The sequence below is a fragment of the Drosophila montana genome, unplaced genomic scaffold, assembly GCF_035044405.1.
Source record: "Drosophila montana isolate Dmon_TW-CO22-7 unplaced genomic scaffold, ASM3504440v1 contig_402_1, whole genome shotgun sequence".
Classification (NCBI taxonomy): Eukaryota; Metazoa; Arthropoda; class Insecta; order Diptera; family Drosophilidae; genus Drosophila; species Drosophila montana.
The window spans coordinates 3613919-3641555 of NW_026998739.1; the positions used below are offsets into that span (position 1 = coordinate 3613919).

General features: G+C 39.7%; 2 protein-coding genes across 3 annotated transcripts in view; one reads left to right on the plus strand and one right to left on the minus strand.

The window, feature by feature from the left end:
- Window positions 1–984: 984 nt before the first annotated feature.
- LOC135439291 (uncharacterized) lies at window positions 985–2380 on the plus strand. 2 transcript variants are annotated; one of them, XM_064697996.1, is made up of 2 exons: window positions 985–1370; window positions 1502–2380. In XM_064697996.1, exon 2 carries the CDS (start codon window positions 1517–1519, stop codon window positions 2096–2098), a length of 582 nt encoding a protein of 193 aa, XP_064554066.1. In that variant the 5' UTR covers window positions 985–1370; window positions 1502–1516; the 3' UTR covers window positions 2099–2380. The 2 variants fall into 2 exon arrangements, with proteins under 2 accessions (XP_064554066.1, XP_064554067.1); XM_064697997.1 differs by having other exon boundaries at window positions 1509–2380.
- Window positions 2381–5420: 3040 nt separating this feature from the next.
- LOC135438934 (uncharacterized) overlaps window positions 5421–27637 on the minus strand; it is a 29595-nt gene continuing 7378 nt past the window's right edge. The window contains exons 2-5 of the mRNA XM_064697495.1: window positions 20085–20159; window positions 10515–11286; window positions 8018–8576; window positions 5421–7546 (exon numbers count right to left, since the gene is read on the minus strand). Of these exons, the coding sequence (XP_064553565.1) occupies window positions 5421–7546; window positions 8018–8576; window positions 10515–11201 (3372 nt within the window). The 5' untranslated portion in view covers window positions 11202–11286; window positions 20085–20159. The remainder of the gene's footprint in view (window positions 7547–8017; window positions 8577–10514; window positions 11287–20084; window positions 20160–27637) is intronic.

Here is a 27637-nt window from a genome sequence, read left to right on the forward strand (position 1 = left end):
TTATTAACATATATGAAAACAGGAGGGCGAAAAACGTATAGAAACTTGGATACACACAATCATTATCAATATATATATCTAAATAAATACATATATATATATATAAATAAATACATATATATATATATAAATAAATACATATTTTAGGGGGTATTGACCGGCCTTGCCCGTGAAACGTATTGCGCTAGGAATTTTAGGTATTACCTTCCCACCAAGTGGATAATTGAAATCTACCTATGGGTCTCATCATGATCACCACTTCTATTTCAAAATTTTTATTTAGGAAAATAAGTTTGAAGCCGTCAGACAACAATTAAAACTTCGCCTTTACTTTTCACTTTTTACCCGCATTTACTATCCAAGAAGGGCGGATTTGGCGAAAAGCGTGAAACACTCCTCAAATTAATTCGAAAATGAGTTTTCCCTACTTGCGCGTCGAATTTCCAAAAAGTCTGTATCATATAATCATCACGTAAGGTAACTACAGTCAAAATTTCCGCTTAGTACCTTTTGCGGTTTGGGTTGTGCGTTGATCACCAATCAGTCAGTCGGTTAGGACACTCAGTTTTATATATAGAGATGTATATAAAAATATATGAAAATCTCTGTGAACATCTCTACTTACATTTTCTTAAATTGCATAGTAGGGCGTTCTTTTAAAAAAACGTTATTTTCAAATGAGCATCGGGAAGTAAACTTGTTCTTCATTTGTACATACATATACAAACACACAGACATACATACGCATATACAAACACACAGACATACATACGCACATGCATACATATATATGCATTTACACACACACACATACATACATGCATGCACTTCTTTGTAATTTTATCTTAGGGCTTGCTTATTAATTTGGTCTGTCGTTATGATTTTGAAAAACCGTTATCTAAAGCACAGCTCTTGAAATGCACTAAAATTGGGCAAACGCGTGTTGCTATCGCTTAGCCACCACACTGTTATCGCACAACACTGTATCGATAGATGTCGAGCAACCTGTATGCAGCTGCTACCCTTACTGCTGCTGGTAAACAAATAATTGTTGTAAAGTAATATATATAGAAAAGTGGCGTCCCGGGACAAAGCACACGACGGCAGATGCCAAGCAGGTGAAAACAAACAAGTTGCGTAGCGCAGAGTAACACGAGCAGCCGCAACGGATATTGCAGCTGTTTATTTATAGCACCATAGCAACAACAACAGCAACACGAGACCCAACCAACAAGCAACCTCCTACCCCAACGCAACGCAACCCAACCCGACCAACGAATAGTTGTGAGTAGGCGTCGTAATTGGCCGCGGCCGCAAGTGCAAGGATACACGATTTACAGTTGCCATCGCAAAGTCCCGTCAAAGTCAAGGTGAGCAAGCGAACAAAGCGGCGGCAGCGTGACGTCTACATTTGACATTTGCGTGTGTTATGAAATTATATTTATTGACGGCCTATCGCAGCCACAAAAACTTGATTGTGAAATTGATTTAAACTTATCAGATTTTAGAAACAATTATGGAGCCAAACGTAACTGCAGTCAACGTAGCAACGGCTCCAGCTGCAGTGACGGCAGCGGCGGCGGCGGCGGCGGCGCCAAATAGCAAACGCGGCACGCAACAAGGACGCAAAAAGTCTGGACCCAAGTTTGAGCTAACCGAGGCACAGAAATCGGACATTAAGGAGGCGTTTGATTTGTTTGACAACGAGTGTACCGGCTTCATTGAGGTCAAGGAGCTGAAGGTGGCCATACGCGCGTTGGGCTTCGAGCCCAAAAAGGAGGAAATCAAACGGATGATAGCCGAAATCGATAAGGATGGCAGCGGACGCATTGCGTTCAATGACTTTCTACACCTGATGACCATGAAAATGGCCGAAAAGGATACCAAAGAGGAGATTTTGAAAGCGTTTCGTTTGTTCGATGACGACGAAACGGGCAAGATCTCATTTAAAAACCTGAAACGAGTCGCTCGGGAACTCGGCGAAACACTAACGGACGAGGAGTTGCGCGAAATGATTGACGAGGCTGATCTGGACAACGATGGCGAAGTCAATCAGGAGGAGTTTCTGCGTATTATGAAGAAGACCAGCTTGTATTAATCACATTTTCATTAGATTCAAATTGAATTCATAGTCATAAGCTGCATAAGTGAACATATTAATTTTTAAGTTTATTTTTAAGCTTTTGTGTAGCTAATTTATTGCCCAATTCTGCTTCATTTGCTCAACGGCAACTTCTTGAATTTGGGCTGCTTTTCATATATAAGTCCCATGTGTGTTCCTTTCTCTGAATGTACAAGACAAGCAAATGCACCGCCTGTATTTTTGCACAATATAATCTCAATGATGAATAAAACATCAGCTAGTTAACGTTGTCAATAATTAATGTTGTTTGAACTGACTTAGACTTATCGCAATCAAGATATCTCTAGTCTAGACTGCTGGACTTGAGTATAGCCCTTGCAGAGGTCTCAATTGCCTTTACACACACACAAGAGTAACTTATTTACATTCGTTCCTACGGTTACATATAAAAACATTGATTGGGAGAAAGAAAAGGCAAGGAACAACGCTAATCAGGCAGAATCCAATAAAAAATCGGAAGAACAGTGTAAAAAGAACAGTAAAATAATTTAAAACAATTCAAATGAATATAAAGACCCAATAGGTATATCAATTTTAAACAGAGTCTCAGTCTCAATTTTCACTATAGGCATCGAATTCATAAGAACAACTAATAATTAAAATTTTCAGGACGCCACGAGGGCATTAAATAATACGTAAACCAGAAGTGTTCAACATACAGTAATATTTAAAAAAAGATTTATTATAGAAATATTCCCTTCTAAGAGTAATAGTAACTGCTTTGTAGCAAGACAAATTGGATTTAGAAGAAAGGATGCAGTATATTATTTTATGAGCAGTATGTTAGTTATGAGTATACAAGCCAACATGCATACATACTTCTGCTACAGTTGTTAGTTTTATTTAAAAAAAAATAATACGACATAGTTATGTTGATAATATTTATGTTTTGTCAATGGCAACATTTATAATTGATGCATCATAGTTGAGGCTGCCCTCTTCCCCTTAGCTGAAGCCTCATTTCCCCAAGGTGCCATATCCTCCATTGCTGAAGCTGCTGTCTCCTCCTTCGCTCAAACTGCCGTTTCCTCCAAATACGGCTTCCGAGCCTTTTCTGATATTTCCAACGAGTCTTATAAAATATTTTCTGTGATAAGTTTTTGATTCAAAACATCTTTGAAAAAAATATTTTTTTCAAGCCGGTAGCAATATTAAAAAGGTCTCTTAAAAGGTAAGGCAAAAGGCTCGCTGGAAATTGTTTTTTTTTTTTTTTGTAATATTCATTTTCAGTTCAAATTTTATTTAAAAAATAAATAACATTTTATTTGATTTAAAATTTAAACTAATTTCTTTCTTATAATTATAATAAAAGTTAATACATAAATAAATTAGTGTAATTTAAAACTATTTTTCATTAATATTATAAATGATTATTAATGTTAATATTTTATTATATTACATTATATTATAAAATTATATTTTCATTTTTTTGGCATCAGCCTTTTCTGCCTGCGCATATTGAAAGTATTTTTGGGTTACGCGATCGAAATCGCCGTCTTCCATCGCAAACTTCTGTTTAAATGCATCTGTAGACAATAACAAAATAATATTATTTTGCACATATACAAGTTATAAAAGTAATGCTTACTTCGAATTGCCTCTAACACACATTTTTTCTCCGTCCCACGCCAGGAGCGTAAGATTTATATGTGAATAGTAAAATTATTTATTTTAAAGTTTCCTTACCAAGTTTTTAAAGGAGTTGTCTTCTTTGAGACATTCTTCAAATGCCTCAAAGTCCCCAAGATTTGCTTTTGGCTCACTTGGCAGCGTCAATTTCACCTTGTTCTCTTCTCCGCAAACTCGTCCCTTTATAACAGAAATTGCATTTCTTAATGAAATTAATTCCGCCCCTTGACGATCAATTTTCATCAACATTTGATTCATCAGGCTTAATAGTTCTGCAAATATATTAAAAAAAATCTATTAAATATGGATTACATTTGAAATTGTTTTATAACATTACCAGAAGATTGCATTGAGCTTGCTTTTCTACTTCATTATTATTAAAAATCTCAATTTTTTCCGCGACTCGTTTCACATGCCGGTCTTCGCAAATATATTGCCTGCTTTTTCGTTTATATGGCATTTTTCACAACTTTCCTATTTATTTTTTAATTTATTAATTGCTCGCGCATGTAATAAATAAAGGGAATAGTTTAATTATTAATAAACACTTGTTAATTACTTACCTCTCTACAGTAATCCAATTTCCGCTGTTCACTTAAACCACGTGTCTGCTCGCTTCGGCGGACAATAGAAAAGAGAACAAAGAAATTTTGCAACCCCCAAAAAAACACATATTTTACGGGCTGAGTAGGAAACAACAGCAAAAACAACACAGCATCCGAATGCCGCGTCATTTTTACTCTCTCTCTCTCTCTCTCTCTTGACGATATTGCCCTCTCTGAGCACGATTAATATTTGAAACAAAAACAACACACCATTCTCTCTACTGTACACGCATTTTTATCGCAAAGATCTCACTGCAACGCTCGTGTGCGAGTGTTTTGCGATACAAATATATCCCTCTCCTTTTCTGCTCACATACGAGCTCATTTGTGAGCATTTTGCGAGACTCAGCTGGGTACATACATTCATGCATACATATGTATATACTTGCTATCATTGACTTGATACACATCAAAGCCTTGCGTCGCGCTGAAAGGCAGCTCACGCCCTCGTGAGGTTTTACTTAAAAAAAAAAAACATACATATGTACACATACATACACACATGCATATAAACATATATACATATAGTGGGTACTCAAAGGCCTCGCCCGTTGCAAATGTTATGCTTATAACTTAAGATAAATATTAGTTTAAAAAACAGCCAGAAAACCCCTTTCTTTGATAGATAATATGTGTAACCAACTTTTGGCCATTGTATTGTAGGCTTAGGTCCTGTTAGCTTTGTCGTCTTTTGTTGTTGCTTATAATTCTCAAGTGATTAAAGGTTCGGACTGAGGACGAGGCCTTGCAAATCAATAGTCGGCAGTAAAGTCTGCTGATGATAGATCAGCGAGTTTCTTGTAAGTCATACATAATTTCTCTCCATGATTATACCATTATATATTTATTTTTATTATTTTGCTTTTATTCATATTGAAAATTCTCTAAACATTTTAATACTTTGCAATCCTAAAAACTAAACAAAAAGGCGGAACACATAAAAAATCTAAGCACACAATAAACTTAAATTCGTTGTAAACATAATATATAGTGTCGGTTGATATACCTAAGTACATCTAGGGAACTGGCGAACTAGGGAATATCTAGACGAACGGCGCATTGAAGTAAATTTTGCGTTTGCTCGGCAAGGGTTTGGTGCTCAGGCCGGAGCCCTCGATGAATTTCTCGAAACTGGCCAAATTCTTTTTCATCTGTTTTGCCTTGGCGGGCTCCTGTTTAATGGGCTTCTCCTCCTCCTCCTCCTCCGCCTCCACTTCATCCATTTGCTGCTCCTCCTGCTCGGGCTGCAGCTGAAACTCCTCGTCTAGATTGTATTCATCCGCGGCCGTGACCAAGCACTCATTGTCGTCCTCACTTATCTCCGCCAGCATGCCCTCGCCAGCCGTAATCTTCGGCGCCTCGTTGCTTCTGTCATACTCTGCGTCCAGATTATACCAATCGAATTCGGCCTGCAGAGGGAGGCCGCCGCCGCCGCCGCTTGTGTCCGCCAGCTGCAGCAGCGATTTCGATGTCGGCGTTGTTGGCAAGCTTTTGGGCGTTGTGGGCGTGGTTGGTGAACTGGGCAAGCTCATGCGCTTGTTGATCTCGGCTAGTATATTGGGCACATGCTTGCGCTTGTACTGGGACTGGGACGGAGACTGGGACTGGGACGGCATGGTCTGTGTGCTGGTCGAACTGGGCGGCAGCTGGAGGCGCAGCGTTTTGGGCGCCATCATCAGATAGTCGGCGGATTGCTTGGGCGCTATGATGGCCGCCACATTTGGTAGCTTTGGTATGTCGGCGAAAATCTCTTCGATTTCCTCAGTCTTGTGCGAGGCGGCCGCAGAGCACGCGTCATCATCGGAGCTGTTGCGATTCAGCTCCTGTTCGAGTTCCAGATCTCGTTCTCGTTCACGTTCTCGTTCCCGTTCCCGCTCCGGTTCCGTTGGCGTGCTCGATTCGGGCGCCTTATGCACATCGGCCACAATTTGTACGCTCGTCACGCCCACCTCGGCTATGGAACAGTAGTCCGGCTCGCTGGTCGTTGTCGTTGTCGTTGACACTGCACAATCGCCCTCGTCCTCCAGCTGCTCCTCCAGCTGCTGCAGCGACTTTTTGAACTTGAGCAGATTAGCCGGCTTCGGCGGCAATGCGGGTGGCAATTTCTGTGGCATCTTTGCGCTGCTGGCATTGGCATCCGCTGCCGCCGCGGCCATGTCCACATAGAGATTTGAGGCACGCTCGGAACCAATCGGTTCGTACTCATTGCTGTAGATGCTCTCGTAGTTGAGGGTATCACCGGGTGCAGCGGGTGCCGCCGCTGCCATTGGATGATAGTGTGAGATCATATCGTCGTTCTGTTGTTCCTCCTCATCCTCGTGCCGGGGCACATGCACCATGCTGTTCTTGGTCGAAAAATGGACTCGCTTGCGTCCATTTGTGCCGCTGCGGCCGCTCAGCGAGCTGCGTCGCGGCAGATTGGCAGAAGCCTTGGGCGCCAGCGCCGACTTGGGCGTGGCGGGCTCGCGTAATGTCTCCTCCATGGACTGTTGCAGCAATATTTGATTGACGCACTCCAGCACGGGATTGACGGCGCCCTGGCCATAGGGCTTGGCCACCGCCGGCGCTGTGCTCAGCTCCTCCTGATCCGAGGCGCTGGCATACCAATCATCTGTGGTCGTCTCGTAGATCTGTTTGGGTGACGCCTCGGAGAAATCCGCACAGCGTCGCTGCACAATTTTAATAGCGCCACGTGACATTAGCTGCTGCTCCTGCTCCGGATCTAGTTCATCGAAATCCTCATCATCCTGCGTGGGCGAAAAGATGCCATCGTCCTCCTCCAACTGTGCGGCCACCGAGGAGGCCGTCTTGCTGCTACGACTGGAGGCGGAACTGTTGCGCCTCCGTTGCTGCTGCTGCTGCTCCAGTTCCAGGCTGCTGTGCTCGGAGTAGTCGCCGTCCTGGAGCGTTGCCTTCACGCCGTGCATACGTTCCATGGCTCTGGCATAATTGTGCAGCTGCTCGTAGCTGGTCTGCGAGTCCTCGCGACTGATGCTGCTCGTATTCTCCTCCGACTGCTGCTCCAGTGCCGCATCATCGATGTGCATCGCCCGGGAGCGCATGTAATCCCTAAATGTGCCCGCCGTTCGCTTGCTCGTGTAGCGCACACTGCGCCTGGCGCCATAAAACGACGATGAGACAGTGTCATCGCTGGAAGAGCCGTGCTCAGCTGCATTGGAGAGAAGGGCAGGGAGAGAGAAAGAGAGAAAAAATTAATATTTTATAGAGCATAAACTAAGGATTGCTTAGAGATGGGAGCGTGAAAGGGATCACTACACGAAAGTCACAGAGTTTCCATAGTTCCGAAATAATTAAAATAAATATATGGAATTAAGTGAAATAAGTTGTCGTGGTTTGAATATATATAGTTTAGTATATATAGTCGGTTCGTAAAATTGGTTTTTCTCATTCGTTTTTTATTTCATTAATCAGAGATAGATCAAATTTCGTGTGCAAAAAGGTTCTTGGCAATCCTAATTTGTTACTGACAAGAATCCTAATGAAATTATTAAGTTTCGTTAAGAATATTATATATATGTACTTATATGTATTTTGTTGTCTCTTGGGTATTCACTGTTCTTTAATTAATGTTTCCTTTCGCTCCCATCTCAATAGTTGAAATATTTTTTGCGTAACTCACCTTTGGCGCTGACGCCCAGTTCCTTGCCACAGGTCTGTGTGCCACAGGCTCTCAGCTCAATGTCATAGAATTGCTTGCGGCAATTGTTGCATTGCAAAGCCTCGAGCACTAGGCATTCCTCCACATGCTCCTCCTCGTCGGCGTTGGTCTCTTGGTCGGCGACCATGCCCTCATCCCGCTGATGATCAACCAGACGCTTGCGCAGCGCACGATTCTGGCGCAAGAGGCGACAGATTTCGGCATCCCGATCCAGCAGACGCTGATTGACCGTCTTCATGTCATTCTTTAGCTTGGACTCAAAACAGATCAGGGACTTGACCACACAGGCCAGCTCCTCGGTGCGCCGGCGCTTCTCCTTGGCCAGTTCGCGATGCAGCTGCTTGTTCTGCTGATCATAGTTGGAGATCATTTGCAACAGTCGGCGACGCTGTTGGCGCTCGGGTGAACTGGCCCCAGTGGGGCCAACTGGCGCACCCGACGAACTGGAGCCGGAGGAGCTGCGTTGCACCTCGCTGCTGCTGCTGTGTGTGTTTCTCGAGGATTGCGAGTTGTCTGAGTTCTGCAAAGATATTCAAATTATATCAATTAGTTGCTTGTTTATTGATTCCTTTTCTAATCCCAAAAAATACCTTGTGGTGGCCCAGCACATGGAAATGACCCCCGAAAGCCCATTTGCCCACCATCGCTGAGGCTTGTGCACTTTGCCTGGACAGCTCTCAATGACAACTGCCGTGGACCCGGGCACAATGCCGATTGATAGCCAAGTGCGACACGTTATCTCACCTGGGTCTTATTCTAATGACGCACACCAACTGCTCTGGTGATCGCTAAGTGAATGTTAGTTATCTACTCTAGGACTATGCCCCAAAGGGGAATATGCGCTTTCGCAATCATTCCGACTGTGTATTAAATCTCTTGAAATAGACAGTGCGAATTGGAAGGTTAAGAAGTTGACTTAGTTCTTTTAAGGAAATATCATTTTATACTCGCTGCAGATCAAAGAATTTACAAAATGCTCTAAGAAGCATGCTACAACATTTTTTGTGGATTTAGTTGAGAAAGTGAAATTCGGAATATGAAATTTTGTTCGAGCGCTGAAAAGTATTCTACATATTTTAAACAGACTGAATATTTAGAAAAACTCATTTCGATTGATGGAAACTAAAATTCCATACGTGAAATATTGACAGACATTTCATACACATTTTTTACATCTTGTTTCAAACATTTTTATAGAAGAATCAAGAAGAAGGTTTCGTAACTATGTACAATTACCTACTTTTTGATGGGTTCTATCGTCATTTAAATTTGAGGCGACTTTTTATATGATTGATCAGAAAAGATATGATAAATATTTTCTATAAAAAAAAGTACATTAATACCCTACCCTCATTAGCCCATCAAATTTTAAAGGGCATATGCTTGTCCATAGGCGAGAAACAATTCTGGCCACAGGTCTATCTTATCGCATGTTTTTGGACTTGCAGGCCAAAAATAAATGCGAGACAATGTTGTTGGATTTATGGCATTATTATTTTCGAACGCTCGATACAAATCGGAGTCATCGTCATCCGCCGCCGCCCCCACCGAAGGCCATTGGCACAGTCAGTCGGCATCTGCGTGCTATTGACCAACTATGGGAATTGTTGCAGCAGCTGTAAAACTCTGAAGACGACACGTACTCGCAGATACAGATACAATATGCGGCATGCGCTATGCGAATAATGCGACAAGCAATGCAATACGCTTGATTTCAACGGAAAAAAAAAACAAAAAAACAATTAATGCCAAGGCGAATTGGCCAGCTCATTGGCCAGCTCATTGGCCATTGGCTTATCGCGTTAATTAGAAAGCTAAGAAAGCAATCGGGAACAGTCATCTATCTAAATGTTTAAGCCTCCAAAAAGATAAGCAAATCCCCAGCCAGATAAATAACTATTTGCACAGTAATGCAGCCTCTAAGACTTGGATGCAGATAAAACAAATTTTAACTATATATTAGGTCTAATGTCAAAACAAATAGAAAGTGCAAGACTATAATTATCACAAGGTGGAAGCTAAGGGCTCGTATCTCTACCTTTCCAGTTAATTGTTTAATTAATGAATTTTCAAAGATCCATTATGGTAGAAAAATCCATACTCCTATTGTAGATTAAGTTTAGGGAAAATTTAAGACCTAAGATATATCTTATGGTAAAACAAACCATGCTCCTATTGTAGATTGTGTTAGGGAAAATGTAAGACCTAAGATATATCTTTAATTGGAAAATAATTGCAATATGGTCTTCTTTTAAACACACAAAATAATAGAAATCTTCGATTTTCAATTTGTGTTCTGGTTTTCTTTTAAAACACAATATAATACAAATCTCAGATTTTCAATTTGTGTTATAAATTTTATAAATTCATGGAATCTTAAATTTTTAGCCCAGTCTAAATGAAACCCAACTAGGTTTAATGATATGCCCATTATGCTAGGTCTCCATCTATGACTTACATGCTCTGCACTCTGCTTTTGCAGTCTCGCTCCGAATCCGAGTTTCTTGTAGGCAGGCGTGTGTCCTGCTGCCTGTGTGTTGAAATGTGAATCCAAACTGGGTTCCGGCAGTTTCTGGTAATGCTGCAGCGTGGCTGCGCCCGTCGTGGACTTGGAACGCATTGTCACTTCGCTGTTGTTGCTGTTGTTGTTGTTGGAGCTGGGGGATTTGACCTGCACGGCCTCATAAAACTCGCCGTCGCCGTGACTGCGATAGCTGCCCTGCAGACAATTGAATCCTCCCCAATCCGTTTGCAGATTACTGTAAAGTGCGCTGCTCTCCGCCGAAGATTTGTCCTTCTCTGTTGGGGACTTGCCTCCGCCTCCGCCGCCGCCGGCTTGGCACTTGAGCGTATCGTAACCGTTGAGGAGCTCGCTTCTGATGAACTTTTCAATGAATTGGCTGGGAGACTTGGCGCTCAGATTGGCAAAGAATTTTCCGCCCGTGTCACTGAGGCTACTCGTCGATCGCCGATGGCTGGCTGCTGTTTGCTGTGGCTTGTGATTCTTGTGAGGAAGGCTGTTGCTCTTCTTTTGGCCACCGTTCTCATCCGTGGATATCCTTTGGTCCGTCGTCGTTGCTGTTGCTGTTGTTGTTGTTGTTTGCGGCAGGCCATAGATCTGGGAGCTGCTCAACAGACTGAACATATTGTTGGGCTTGGGGCTAAGGGCTTGCTGCTGGCTATAGCTGGCTTCGTATCAGGCAAACTTCATGGCCCGGCTCAAAAAAGCGCTGAAAAGAAACAGCGAAAAGATTAGCTACTTTTTAGAGATGCCGAGCATAACTTAAACTAATCAATTACTATGATTCCATTCAATTACATGTGTATCTCACAGATGTGTAATAACCAAGTCAATTAGCCGCCTATTTAATGTTTCAATTGTTCAATATGTTGCAAGCATTAAATTGTCATAACAATTTGACATATTTATCGCATTGCTTTTACCCCAAAACAAAAACGTAAGACGTTTTATTATTTATACGCAATGCCTTAAATTGAAAGGTTAACTTGATATTGATATAACTATAAATATTTATAATCATGTCAATAGCAGGAATCATGTGAATTTTAAGTGAATTAAGTTTTCAAACTTTTGTCAGTTTGACAACCCTCTGATAATATTGCAAATACTCTTCTACATTAATATTTTAAGCCATATTTATACGTGGCTTCCTCAGACAATAGACAAATGTCCTCTTTCCCCCTCTGAAAGATGAAAAACCAATCTTGATTTTTAAAATTAATATCTAATGATTGTCTGCTGCAATAAGCAATGTTTTCTTTCTACAACTACACATACATTTCTGTGAATATACATGTATTAGTGAGCTTTCGTTCAAAAGCTCTACCAGCTATACTTTTAACATCCACGCTGTTTTATGAGCTTTTGAGGCATCTGTGTAGATGTGCATTGTACGTGAGCTAAAAGACAGATAAAGGGTCGTATGGATATATCTGATAAGGCATTTATAGATTATTTGTATAAGGTTCATTGCTTTATTTCAATCTGTTGCAATCAATTTCTACTGCCGTAATATATGCCAACTATTTATGATGATTTTTTTTTCCGGTAGACATTCTATACTCTATCTTTTCAAATCAAAAAGTCTGTTATAATTAAAAGTTCAATTACTGCTGAAATGATTTCTTATCAATTAATGGCTTTTGCTTTGGTCGTCGTTTGTTGTCGCCACAACATGAATTTATAACAATAGCTCATTTATTTATTAATTTTTTGAACAAACAAGCTGAAAATTGTTTCATCGTCAGCGCTTTGTTTGCGCTAGCTGGGAATTTCTTGGGGCTGCCCAAAATTTGGTTTATTGTGTGTTCATTTGATAGATGTGGCATGTAGTAGGCAGCAGGCCCGGCCCGTCTGGCCTGGCCTGGCCTGGCCTGAGGCCCTATTGTGGACGTAACCTTGAAATTGGTGTTTTGGGTTAATTATATGGCACCTGCGCGAAGGTTCTTGTTGTAAACTTTTATGGCCCCGATTTATCGATGTTTGTATACAGACTATAAATAAAATTGATTTGTAACAAGAGCTCCCAAAAGTGTTGCAACATGCGTTTGGATTTTCTACAGAGATTTCCCGGTAATAACAAATGGCCGGGTTAAGTAACTGGCTTTGTTCTTTTTAAACACTTTTTGGCCAATTTTTTTTCGTTGTTGCCACTTTTGGCTATTCGTTACGGTTATGGCAATAACTTTATGAACTGTAAAGAGAGGCAATTAAAAAGCGCCAAGAAAATGCGCAACAAACACGACGCCGACGCCGACGTCGACGTCAACTGCGACGGCGACAGCAACGCCGCGCATGCGCAGTCATTGGAGTGGGCAGCCGCAGTCGCTTTTCCTTTTGCAGCGCGTGCTTGAAGCCAATTAAGCTCCGTGCAATGATCATTACACCTGCTCATAATGATAATGCAATGCAAAAGAAATTTAACAAAAAGTATATCAAAAAGCGTTTCCCAAATTAAAAGTAACATAAGTAACCATTTGATTATGGTTTTTTGTCTAGTTGGGTTTTTTCTTTTTTTGTTTTAAATAGCCTGTGAGAAAGTTGGCTGAATAAGTTTTGTTTGCCAGACGAAAAATGAAAATCATGCAGCTAATTATAATCTGATGGCAAGCAATTTATTTGTTACGCTCTCAGATAACTTAAGAGAGAGAATTTGTTAGTATGCAAGTCGATTTCAGATATTCTTGAATATGTCAATTCACCATAATTTACATCATTTTTCGTATGTGTTCCTTGATAGAAGGTATTAAATACTGAAATTCCTCAAGGGGCAACTAAATTTTAGTATACTTTATTAATTCTCTCTTTAAAGCTATTTACTATGGCATCAATTTATCATAAAAAGTATTTAATTTCTTTAATATACAGCTGAATGCAGCAGAATCAATTTATCAAATAAATTAAATGTCTCATAAGAATTTAAGTTTTAAAAAATATTAAAAGTTGAAACTTTCCAAATGTTTAACAAATTAATAGAATATTAATTTTATATATATCAGAATTCAGGCGGCAAACACAAATATTTTTAACAAGCATTAAACAATCTCTTGGCCATATAACTTGACTCTAGAGAACAAGGATTTAATTTGCAAATTCCCAAATTGGTTAGCTGAAATCAATATTGTTGTATATATAAATATGCTAACAAGCTGTGGCTTACAATAAATTTTCATTTGATACCATTTCAAGCGTAAATTATGCAGAACCTATCCAGAGAATACTATCTCAAGCCGAGATCATTTATTATACACACGAGTTGGTGGTCAGTTTTTGTGCGTCTTGTCAATGGGTAAACATTTATTCACTTCAGGCTCTCAATTATCGCATTTTGAAATCACAATATAACCATAGAATGGACAATTTTGTTAAGGTGGGGGCCTATCTACAAGTAATCATTTGTCTAACTGGAAATGACCATATTTGTGTATACAATATTTATGCCACAATAATCTAGCAATAGATTCAGCATTTGTGCGGCTAGATTTATTAGAAATTCGAACATTGACTGACAGGCTGAGGCGATCCAGCTAACCAGCTAGCCAGCTAGCTAGCTAACTGGCCAAGAGCCGAGTCTTAACAAATTGTCTTAATTGGCCGAGACGAATGGGTTGGCTGCCTTTTTAGGCTCGAATCGGCTGCCGCCGCCGACGGCGACGACAAAATGCTTCATGCTCTAATCAAATTTTTGGTTGCCAAGGCGGATTTGCTTGGTGGCTGGGAAAACGGTTTTTCAGTTGGAAATATTAAAATCTCGTTAATGCCGCGCAAATCTGCTGGATTTGCTAAAATAAACAGTGCACGAGCCACGCCCCAAACGGCTTACTAACTGAAGTGAACACAACTAAGCCCAAACATTTGTTCAAGATTAGCTTTGGTGGGATTGCTATTCATATGGGAACAGGTACACTGTGCTGGTTGCACTCCTGGGTGCAGGGTCTTAGTGCACACTGTACAGGTATTCGGCTGTAATCGGCGACCACCTACAACCCGGGGCACGGCCCGATTGCATCCAGCTGTGCTGTGCGATAAAAAGTGAAAGGCTAAATGGCCAGAGTGTGCAGGACACACGGCTTATTGTCACCCTGTGAGCCATGCGGGACGTGCCAATGCCTGACAGCTTCGTCTAAGCCGCTCCATGGGTGGGGAGAGGGAGTGGGAGAGGGATGGAGGGCGGGGGCATGCTACAATTTAAAAGACCAAATCGCTCGCCTTGGGTGGCGTCTCACGTAGATGTTCACAAAATTTCCATTGCAACATTGAAATTTCATTCGATAAAGGTCGTTCCGTGGTCTCTTTCTCTCTCCTTTTGTTCGAGCTCTTTGAAATAAATCAAAAAACGCAAAAATATTTGAGCGCAGGGAGAACAAAGAGACCGAAAAGCAGGCATTGCATAAATATCGGATACAAAAAGGACCCAAAAACCAAGCCGAGATGATAACACTCGAAAGTGCGGACCCGAACTACCTGAGTCGTAAGTGTGTATAGGCATTCGTGTGTTTACTTGGAATATAGTGTATCTAGAGACAGCAGGTATTTGCCTATGGCTAGTTTAATTTCAAGGTTTGACACTTTGATGTGTTGGCATTAATTAGTGGCCATTGATATTGGGAATTCAGTCAATGAAATCCTAGTCACAGCGCGCGCCTCGGGTCACAAATGTAAATGAGGCGAGCTGGGCTCTAATCAAAGTCAACGATCGGAGACCCTAATGATCCCAAACGAATGAAACTTGCCAGCCGTAACAAAAGAAAACTCCAAACAAAACTCAATATGCGGGAGACCCATAATGCCAGAAAAAGAAATACAAACAACAAAAAGACCTTAAAAAAATCCCAACTGAAATGTTCTAGAAATGTTGCAATGAACGGTAAATGCTATGAAAATGGGTCAAGCATAGATGGCAATTAAATTGTCAGCTTTTCAAGACGTTCATCGATCTTTTTTTCTATTTTTTTTTTGGAGAGGGCGGACTGCAGGAAAATACGCTAACAAATTGTCAGTGGGCTCTGACAGTTGTGACCTGATTTTCGACGGCAAACTGAAAAGAAAACTGAACAGAAAAAACAACAAACGGCGTCGAGTGACAAAGCTGAAGGAAAATAACTTTTTCTAGACCTTCCATCATCTTGCATAACGGTTTATTGCCCCGCTACCCACCGAGTTTGGCCGAAAAACACTCGCCGTCTAGCTGGGAAAACTCATAAAACTCAAGTGTGCAAAAGGTACTGACAATACAATCGGGAGAGAAAAGTCGCTCTTTCGTATCATTTTTTACACTTGACACGTGCAGCGTGCGATACGAATCGATCGGCACAAAACTATTGACAAACTGACAAACTAACTGACTGACTGACTGACTGACGGACTGACTGACTGACTGATGAGCGTTTGCGAAGTGTGAATGCGTTTGTGACTACCTGTCACAGACAGGTAAATATCAGAGACCATAAGCATACCCACGCCGACAAACGCTATTCAAATTACTTTCATTCAAGCCGCGCCGCGCGACTCGTGAATGTTTGCCGCGTGATTGATTAGCCAAGAGAGTTGCGCTTGACGCGTGTTCGCGAGGCGGTACCAATAAATGTTACGATGTCAGACCCATAACTCTGACTTCCGCATGTCCATTGATTGGTTAGCACATGTGGAAAAAACATAACTTTTACTGTAAACGTTGATATTGTTTTTCCAAGGATTTCTGCATGTTGATGTCTGCATTGTTATATGATTGATATGATATGATAATATAATTGTCATAGAAAATAACAATTAGCCAAGAACTAATAGGAATCATATTGCAAAGGCAAGCTTTAAAACTCCATTGATTCATTTATTATAAAGTGAGCTGTCTGTAGAGCAGTAAAAAGTTGATATTCATAAAACAGCTTCTAACATTAATTTCAGATATCTGAATGGAGTACATTTAAACTACATTGTTCTATTCTTTATAAAGTGAATAGGAATGGAACTGTCTAATATTCATAAAACATCTTCTAACATCAGTTTCAGACATCCAATCGCTTTACTCTCTCTCTCTCTCTCTTTCTCCCTCTCTCTCTCTCTCTCTCTGTTTTGTACCAGTTGGTAACATGACCCTTCACCTTTCACCCACATCTTATCTTAATCGACCATACACTTGGGCTTAGTGTGCTTCTAAAGGATGCCCTGCTTATCCTCGCTCAAGCTAAACTAATCTTATCTAATCCTTTGTTCTATCTTATTAGTAAATCTTATACTAATCCTCATTATTTTTTTCTTTTTTAATATATGTTTTATTTTGCGCTGGAATCGATCAGTGCCTTTTGATCTTTACCAAGCGAATGGCTTTTACCCACACCTTGTCTTGCTTCTAAAGGATGAAGTGCTTGTCCTCGCTCAAGCCAAGCTAATCTAATCCTAATTTTTACCTATCTTTGTCTTATTTTAGAAGTAATCCTCATTATTTACTAGGTAAAATAAGTACTGTATGTTGAGTTGTGGAATATCTCTCACAGTATGCTCTCTCCATGTCCCTTTGCGTAACTTTCCAGCTAGGGAAAAGCATATAAACGAAAGTTAAATGCATTGTGGCGTTACAAATTTCACCAGTATCGTGTAGTGTAATTTTTATGAGCTGTTGGCTGCACTAAAAACTATTCAAAACTCAACAAAAACCGAAACATGCGATAAAATAAAAAAAACACGCTTGGAAAAGATACGAAATGCAAATCAGCTGCAAACACGGCTAATTTGTTGTTAAGACTTCAACAACAACAAATGAAAGAGCGTAAAATTTCGCTGGCAGCAGTTTTTTTAATCGCAGGCAAATTAATGATTTTCAAACATGCAAATTAAATTGAGGAATTAAAAAAAAACCAAACACTCAAAAGAAAACGGCCAGACAGCAAATCAGAGAAAAAATGACTGCCAAATATTAAATACGTAAACTTGATCTACAACATTTTTTTTTATCTGTGCGCCTCCTGACCAACTAATTGCTGAATTCTTGGCGAAAAACATAAAAAAGTGTGTGTTTGTGTTTGTGTGTTTTTTTTGTATATTCTCAAAAAGTGTTTTGTAAGAAACGGCATTGAGGTACATTGACCTTTTAATTAAATTAAAGCACAACAAGAACGAAACGTTGCGAAAATAGCAACGGGTATTATGCGCATTTTGTTTGGTTCTACCCTTTTTCTAATCCAATTAAAAAGCATTGCGGGAACCTTACAAAACCAAGCCAAACTCGATGATGGTTAACAAAAAAATGTTTAAAAAAAGAAACACGTAACAGCAAATCAGAGTACAGCTGACCAGTACGGAAATTGCCAAGTCAGGGAACCAAAAATTTGAGGTATAGCGCATCGAGTGTAATAGATATATATGCTAGATGAAAAGGAACTAAAAGAACAAATTCGATTATGATGGAAGGTTGTTTATGATTAGCTTTTTGTTGTCGGAGAGTAGTTTTTATACCCTGAACCCATTGAAAACGGGTAAAAAGGTTGTAATGTATTTGTGCAAATGTATGTAACAGGCGGAAGGAAGCATCGACCCCACAAAGTATATATATTCCTGATCAGCATCAATAGCCGAGTTGATCTAGCCATGTCCGTCTGTCTGTTCGTCCGTCCGTCCGTCCGTCCGTATGTATGAACGCAAGGATCTCAGAACCTATTAGAGCTAGAGACTTCAAATTTTAGCTGTAGGTTCTCCTAGTGCCATCGCAGATCGAGTTTGTTTCCGATATTCGATAACTTGCCCCGTTTCTAAGTAATCGATTGAAATCGATATCGAAATCCTGTTGTTTGAGCAATTTCGGCAAATAATATGAGCTAGAGTCACCAAACTTGACATGTAGCTTCTAGAATAGTATATATATATCAAGTACCTTTCATTTTATACCTATCGCCTTTTGAAAGAAGAGGGTTCAGGGTATCCCCTAGTCGGGAGCTCCCGTCTAGAACCTCTTACTTGTTTATTTTTTTCATTGGATTTCTGTATCCATTGAAATCTTCTGATCATCTCATATATCTTATCGTTAAAAGATGTCATATGATATGTTAACAATTATGATTTTTGAGAAATATAATATCTGATATCACATTTGCTAGATTGATCAACTGTCATTCCATCATTTTGAATAGTTTACAAAATCTATTAACAAATTTATAAAAACAAATCTATATGCATTTTTCATCTCTAGCTATCTACAATTTCAACAACTTGTTGTTGCAATAATGAATTTTGATTAATATAAAATGTGATGTCAGAATTTTAGCTATTTTGATAAAAATGAGTTTTGATAAAACTATTTATATTTGTTGTCGACTTAAGCTTTAATTGCCAAGTTCATATTTGTTAGGTTGTATTTAAATAATTTTAGAACATTGAATGCCAATTAACATGTGAATAAATTATAATCTGCTATATGAATAAACGTGAATCACTGACGGCTGCTTATCAAATAATGAAGACTGAAAAGTGTCGATAGATTGTGAAACGACCTGAGATCATCTTTGAAAATCTCGTTGGCAGAATAATCAGCGAGCACATTGAACTCGGGCCGCAGCCCTTGCGTAAGCCCGGAGAGATTAGCCAATTTAAGTGAAAGACAAAAAGATGTTGTTGGCCAGAACGATTAGCAAACCGGTTGATTTAACTTTCCATTAACCGGTATTCAAAAACGCGGGCCTAGGCTCAACGCAAAATTAACTCAATTTTGAACTATTCAACGTTCACAGTCCCGCCCCCTTTCTCCTCCGCAGGCGGCCTAAAAACTGTCATTTAAGTTGATCAATGCAATTTTCGCAATTTTGCGCAAATATACACCTAGAGCCGATAAGTCTGCGTGGTTAAATGCGTTGGCAGTTCTTAGTCATATGCTGACAACATTTACTCAATGGTGTCATTTACCCTATGGCGTTTTTTTCGTATACCCTTGTGCAGGGTATTATGATTTTGTCACGAAATGGGAAATTATGTCTGCCATTTAGCTGCAGGCGGTGCATAATCGGAGCCGTTCGGATTGGACCGCCATATCATATAGATGCGATAGAAACGATCGGGAATTATGAGTTTTTTAAGACATCTTGACCAATGTTCAACTACGCTGCCTACCAATAACTTTTTCATATACATAGTTCTTTAGGAAAATTCAAGTGAACAAAAATTAGTTTTTGTATGGAGAACTTTTCTTTTACTCAGAATTTTTTTTTAAGCAAACACAACAACTCGCCATTCTCCTGATATATCTGCAAATTCCTTGAGGAACAATTGTTTAGCTTTTATAATTCACATGTTTACTAGAGTATTTGCTAGTCGGAGTTTTTTGTCTTAGTCGTTACTTTTTGATATTTCCTTATGAATATTTATTGTGAAATATGTGTGTGTTTTCACATGATAATTGCACAAACTGTTGAAATCAACAGCGAGCAATTCAGAGTTGGGTAAATCAGTCAGGAACTTGTTTGACACTCAATTGACCAACTGGCGTCCAAGATCCCGTTGGCTGTGCCTAGTCGCGCTTACCTTCAAACACGAGCTTCCTTGTCCATATGTCCAATACATACAGACGCCACGCACACGCTGGGAATTGCCGTTGAGCTGCAATTAAAAGTGAAAAATAATAAACATTAGCCGAGTCTCTCAGAAGACGTGCATCCTTTAATGTGGTGCACCGCTAAAAAAACAAACTGCACCAGTTTAGCGCTAACTGTAAATGCAGTTAATTAAAGCCCGCTCTGCGCCGGCTTTAATTAGCATGGCTTAAAGAAAAAATAAACTAACGTGACATAGTCAGGTAGACAGCACACTGCAATGTTCTAACCAAAACTGCGGGAAACCTTGTGAAAGCGCCTCGGGCTCGGCTTACAGTTTATACCACGGCCCCAGCTCCAGGGCGTTGCCTGTAGCGGAAGCCAAGCACTGGCAGACACAGCGCGCCAAGTCGACCCTAATTTCCTATTTAAATATTGTCAAAGCCAAGCAACAAGAAATGCAACAAAACAACACCCAAACACACACACACACTCAGGTAATCCAATACACATCGCTTCGTACAGGGCTCGAGTCTGAGTCTTCCGTCTGGCGATGGGGCCAGGTCTTGACAAGTGTTCAAGCAAATACAAATAGAACTTCCTGCAGTCTGTTGGCCCAGACATGCGTTTCGCCTGAACTGTGCCCTGGAGACAGAGAGAGAGAGGGCCGTTCTGCGTTTCAAACCAGAATTTCATATGCATCAGCAATAGTTGACGCATTTTAAGATTTGGTAACTAGGTAAACAAAAAGTCGAAGCACTGATTGAGGTTCTCAGTAAACGTTTAAACTTCGCTTGCAAGCTGTCAATATAACCTGCGAGTCTGTATAATTGAAAAAGCTATGTCTAGCCTTTTTTTAGGTTTTCTACGCCATAATTATTACTCAAGTAAATGCTCAGAAAATATAACTTCCAGATACTGTAATTTTAAATACATTTTAAAAGAAACAAGAAATGATAAGGGGCGAATATTAATATACATATAAGTATAAGTTATATGATTATCTTACCCATGAACATTTTAAACTATCTTGAAAGCCCCAAAAAATTTCTGGCTTTTTGAGAGAACTACTCTTGGTAAGTTCTCGCTCGCATTTCGCATTCCAATGTATTTTCTCAGTTACCTCTAAACCAAAAACTTCAATGAAATTGAGTTTAAACAACTTTGAAATTCATTCGCTGCTCAACGAAAATGGTAAATAACAGAAAAAGCTACAATAAGCACTTTCAATCGTTCGGTAATTATACATAATCGGCAACAGCAGCAAAATAAATGCGTTAATAAGTAAATACATTAAATATTTAAACAACAAAAAAAAGGTGAAAAAAAAACTAAAAGGCAACAAAACAAAATCAAATTCAAAGCACATAAATAAAGTGCAAAAATGCCAAGGGAAGAGATATATATATATATAGAGAGAGAGAGAGGGAGAGAGAGAGCGAGAGGGAGAGAGAGAGCGAGTGATCAGTTAGGATGTGTCGGGAACTCGAAATTCCGAAAATTAAATTATTGACAAAGAAAAATGCATATGAAATGCATTAAACATGTTCCCCCCGACCACTGTAAATTAATGCCAACACAATGTCACTCTGCTTATTTATATGCATTGCTCTGTTTTTTTTTTTTGCTTTTCGTAAAGTGCAAAAAGTTAACAAAAACAATTTTGAAGGGGGAACAAAAATAAAATAAAATAAAATATAATATAGGCAGCCGTCTGAGCGACAACTGCACCCACTGCAAAAAGAGACACAAAAATGCTGGAAAACAAGTTTCATTTCAGTTTGAAATGAAGTTTTAAATTAAAAACAGCTGTACACATGTGGAGCGAATGCAACAACAAACAAAACAACAACAACAACAACAACAAGTTAACAACCCAACGAAAGTTCAGGGCTATTATTGTTGACGACTCGCTCTGAGCTGAGCTTTGTGAAGGTGTCGTTCCGAAAGAAATTCCACTGAAAATGCTGTGAAAAAAACACACATACAAAAACAAAAAATGGCCAACTCTGGTCTCGAGGGCTCTAAAAATAGTCGATTTAGTCGATTGGTGGTCGCCTTTTGTTGTAACTGGGTTATGAGTACCGCTCAGAATAAAAGGGTTTCAGCTGCTGAGAAGCGCGGCTCTTCACAAGGTTCATTCACATGCTGAAAAGAATGTCTATAGATAACTGGGTTGCAAAGTCAAGAAACTAGAGTTACGAGCCAGGAGAAGTACTTAAATGCAAATACTAAGCAGCAGTACCTAGAAGAATGTTAAATGTGCTCTTTTTATACCCTGAACCCATTGAAAATGGGTAAAAAGGGTATTATCTATTTGTGCAAATGTATGTAGCAGGCAGAAGGAAGCATCTTCCCATCAAGTATACATATTCTTGATCAGCATCAACAGCCGAGTCGATCTAGCCATGCCCGTCTGACTGTCCGTCCGTCCGTATGAACGCAAGGATCTCATAACCTATAAGAGCTAGAGACTTGAAATTTTAGCTGTAGGTTCTCCTAGTGCCATCGCAGATCGAGTTTGTTTCCGATATTCGATAACTTGTCCCGTTTCCAAGTAATCGATAAAAATCGATATTGAAATCCTGTTTTTTGAACAATTTCGGCAAATAATATGAGCTAGAGTCACCAAACTTGACATGTAGCTTCTAGAATAGTATATATATATATCAAGTATTTTTCATTTTATACCTATCGCCTGTTGGAAGAAGAGGGTTCAGGGTATCCCCTAGTCGGGAGCTCCCGTCTAGAACCTCTTACTTGTTTCATGCTCTCTTTGCGCTATCTGCAAAACATTTATTTTGATGTATCTAAAAAGGGGTAGTTTTTGTAATGAAACTGTCAGTTGGAATGCGTATGCCCTTTCTTTTCCCTAATGATATATCTCACATAAACTATTCCAAGCGTTTTGTTTCAAAGAGGACACATCCCAGCTCGCACTCTTTGTTAGATCTGAGAGTTGATTTCAAGCGAATTCCTAGCAATTCTCATGTAACTTGTTGTTCTTTCTACGCTACACGTATCTCGGTAGACTTCACATGGCCCGCATGTTTTGCATTTGTATTTCCGCAAAATTGTTTTCAACCTAATGTGCTTTTTATCTGAACAATTTAGCATGCATGTTAGCCTGCTCACAAGGTCCGGGTAACAATTGGAAACAGGGCGAACCGCAAAATTAAATTGTTATCTATGCAGAGTACAAAAAAACAAAAACAAAACAAAACATGTAACGAACTGAGGCATTTCAAATAAGCAACGTTTAATTGAAAAACTGTAAGATAAATGGGCCTGCTGTGCGGTCCCGAAACCCACTCCCCCCCCTTCCGTCTGTGTTCCCCGCTTGCGCAATCATTTGTCTGAGGAGGAGATTCTTCAAGCGTCGGCGGCTTGCATATAGCATGCCTTGTTGTATCAAGACTGAAGACTCATAACTGATTAATAGCCAAAGCTTAAACGAAATGAAAGCGAAAAGGTTTTAAATTATCGCATTAAAACGCACAATGCCCGACGTGTCGTCTTGACTGCGTGTGTTATGGTGTGGCCCAAAGAAATGCAAAGCCTCGGTTCCCAATCTCCACGCCCGCTCGCTGGCCGACAATTCTTTACACTTGAGAAGCGACGAGAGAGGTCGCTGTCGTCGACGTCGCCGCTCGGCTCGTTGATGATGTAAACGAAATTCAAATTTATGGTAATATCAAAGAAATAACAGTCAGATTTTAAATCGTGTGGTAAAAAAAAACAAAAAAAAAAACAGAAAACAAAACCCGACTAAACATAAATGTTGCGCTCTACACAAATATCAAAAGTGAAAGTTTTCACTTTTGTTTCAGTGCGTTTTTGAAAACATTTTCCGTGTGCGTTTTTAATGTGCCTTTTAAATGAAGGCAATTTTTCACTAAACATCTCTGCCCCCGCCTATATAAATCTGGCTAATTGAGTTTTCGTTGCAGTACATTGCATGGAGAATATAGCCTAAGAGACGAGGCCTATTTAAAGAGCTACATTTTAGAAAGCTTGATGAAAACGTACTTTTGATAAATAGGCAAACAAAATTGTTATACTTTGATTTTTAGGGTGAACATATTAATCATATCATAATCATTTTAAAGTGCTGCCAATTTAGATTCGACTGGAAATGTAATCAAAAGATATTCAGTGCTGCCAATTGAAAGTTAACTCTAAGTTTGGCTTTTACCCAAAACTTATTACATTTCAATCTTAAAACTTGGTATAATTAATCTGTTTAAACAAATAGTATGGAACATTCTTGGGGATATTAGATATGCCTGTTAATATGATCTCAACTGTCAACGGCATAACAACATTATTATTCTGATTATCATCTGCTCAGTTTAACACTTTATGCCCAAATCGTGTCCCAGACCTAATTGATTTGTTATCTGAGTTAAAATGTTTGCTTAGAAAGTGTCTGGGAAGTAATGCGCTGACAGCGTCTCGTGCTGATGTCTAAATGGTGCCGATAGTTGGAATTTTGTAGACCACTCTCTCTCTCTCTCTCTCTCTCTCTCTCTCTCTCTCTCTAATTTAAAAAACAACACGAAAAACGTAGGAATTTTTCATTGAGCAAGCACAGACAAAAGCAAACAATTTAAGTGAAAAACTCAGCGGGATACTAAACAAGAAGAAGAAAAACAAAAACTTTGGGGGGAGGCGCATTATCAAATATCAGCCGACACTTGGTAGATACCCGGCTCCACGAATTGAAGAGGCGGAACAGTCTGGAACTTAGAACTATGCCGCACATGTCACAAAAAAAACAACAGAGACATTCAAAGGCAAAATTTACATAATTTATTTAAAACTTAAGTCTGGGCGACTTTGGATCAGAGACTGGAGACTTGAAACTTATGTAATCGATCCATAAAAACTTGTACAAAATGCAGTTCACTGAGAAACAGAGCACGAAAGAGAGAGAGAGAGACAGCACTGAGATCTGGGCAGTCTGGTATCGCATCTGGTCTCTGAGTCATCGGCTTGTGACATTTTTCTTGAGCGTTTAAAGTTTTGACATTTGCATATAGCCGCCCGAAAATGGCTGACAATGAAAATTAATGAACTGCAAGTCCATTTTGTATGCGACGCCTTCTAATGTGGGCTGCTGCATGGACATACTGAGAGATAGAGCGAGAGGGGGGCAGAGGGGGGCAGCCATGTGGTAGACACGTGTCTCTGTCGGCCCACTTATGAGCCGAAAGCCGCTTTGTGCACCATTGAACAATTCCAAAGTGCATATGAGTCAGAGTTGCGGCTGAGCGCGACACGAGTCTAGGGTGGCCAGGCCCAACCCCCCCCCCCCCCTCTCTACCACCCGTCTCTGCCCCACTTCCTAGCGTTGCCAAGACAAACAGCAGTAAGTATTATTTGTGCTTCGTTCCCTTGTTGTTCTTTCAACCATATATGGCAGAATGTTGTCTATAGCATTTAGAAATTAATGGAGTTTGTGCAGCGTATTGTGAGTACGTGCATAGTCTGGGGGCAGCTTTTGGGCTTGGCTGTGGCGACGTCGACGTCATGTCATTAGAACCGGAAAAAGGTTTATAAATGGGGAGTTAACGGGCTTCCTTTCGGGGCAAACACACACACACATCTCAAATGGGCGGGCAAATAGCATAACTAGCTAATGATTGTCATCAACTAGAAAGATTCGAGCTTGTAAACGATCTGTGTATGTTTTCCATAGCTCTGAGGCGTAGGTCAGGCGTTAGCTCAAGGCGGAAATACTTAGTTGTATTTATGAAATTTTTAATGATCGTTTAAAAAAATGATCTTGCAGTCAATTTAACCGTCAATGCAGATCGCTAATGACGCACTAAAACTTTTAATAATTTGGTATCTGCTTTAAAAATATTTTCTTATTTTAAAGAATTAAACATATTGATAACTACAGGTTTTTAGAATTCAGTATGAGTGAAAACTTGGAACGCTTTCCTTACGAAAAACAAAGAAATTTCTTAAAGAATTATATAAAACTTGACGGGAATTTAAAAAAAAAACTAAAGCCATGAGCTGACCTTGGCTAAAATTTAACTAAATAAAATTTGACCGCACTGACTACAGTTTTTTAAGCTATTTAGTATTCTATACGAAAAGATAATCTTTCACTTTCTGAAGAAATAATTCAAGCAACCTGATCTAATTGTAAAAATATAGTTCAATATTTAATAGCACTTTTAACATATATCCCTTACAAGTGTCACCTATTATGGCATTACAATACATTTCAATGTAATTCCAAAATTTGCGTTGCTCAATTCACAAACCGCTTTATGCGATTTCCGAAAGGCAACGATTCCCAATCCTTGGACTGGAGCACTGTAGTCTCAATTTGGGCATGTGCATTAAATGCCTTACAAGGAAGGCAACTTCATTTAGCGGCCAGCTGTAATATAATATTTATAACATCTGCAAGTAGCCCCCGTCTCTGAATGTGCTTCTTTTTTTTTTTCAATTTTTTTCTCGTATTTTTTATCACAATTAATCAGTTAAGAGCTCCAGACGTGCCGTTGGTTTTAAAGAGTTTCGACGTGGTGCTTGGGCAATTCATTAAGTGCTACATCAGTCGTCGCAATTTATTTTATATATTTTATTTTTGGTAACAGGAAACTGAAAATGCAAGAGCACGAACTGAGGCTGCTTTTATTGTAATTGCTGCGAGACGGCGACGAGATCTGAGCGCCCACCCGAAGTAAATACATATAAAAATCATAATAAATACGACTTGCTCGAACTGGAAGAGGGCGAAAAAATCAAAATAAAAATAAATAAATAAAATCACCTAATTAGCAACACGGCAACTGCCTGACATTAAACGAGTTTTGCGAGCCCACAAATTTACAAAAGTGAAGGAGGAACAGTGCCAAAAACGATAAAAAAAATCCCAAAACCCAATCACAAAAGAAAGGAAGCAACAGGATGCCCGAGCAGAAGAGGAAGAAAACGAAGGTAGATCAAAGAAATGTATAACAAAAGCAAACGGAAAATGAAAGTCTTTTGTTCATTGGGATACGCCAAGTCATGCGTAGATCTTTTCTTAGAGTAAACTATATACCGCCAACTTATGTTTATGGGCCAGACAAATTGCACAACTTCCTGGCCAATGTGCAGTGACTCGACATCATTCTCACAAGCTGGCGAATTGCCAAATACCTTATATGTATATATAAATATGTATTTATATATATATATATATTTGCATACCCGTCGAGGAGTACGAGTTTGTGCAACATAAACAACGCAGTCATAATTGTATTTTTATTGTCAGGCGAAATGAAAATTACCCACGCTTTCCAAGCTGACTTCCAGCTCTTCGACGTAGTCACACAGAAGCCATTAAAGTTGCCACGGCACGAAAAAAACAGCAGTGCTCTAGACGGGTGTGCCCGACTGGTAGATACCACGGGCATTCCATTAATACATATAGATGCCCTTAGCCCTATACAATGGACTATGGGAAATGCATTCTTAGTTCCTTAAACAAAGTCTTAGCGTCTTTCAATCTTGGGTAGAGTGGGTGAAGGTATTATA

Excerpts from the sequence above, each read along its gene's own strand:
- LOC135439291 (XM_064697996.1), top strand. The coding sequence starts at position 1,517 with ATGGAGCCAAACGTAACTGCAGTCAACGTAGCAACGGCTCCAGCTGCA.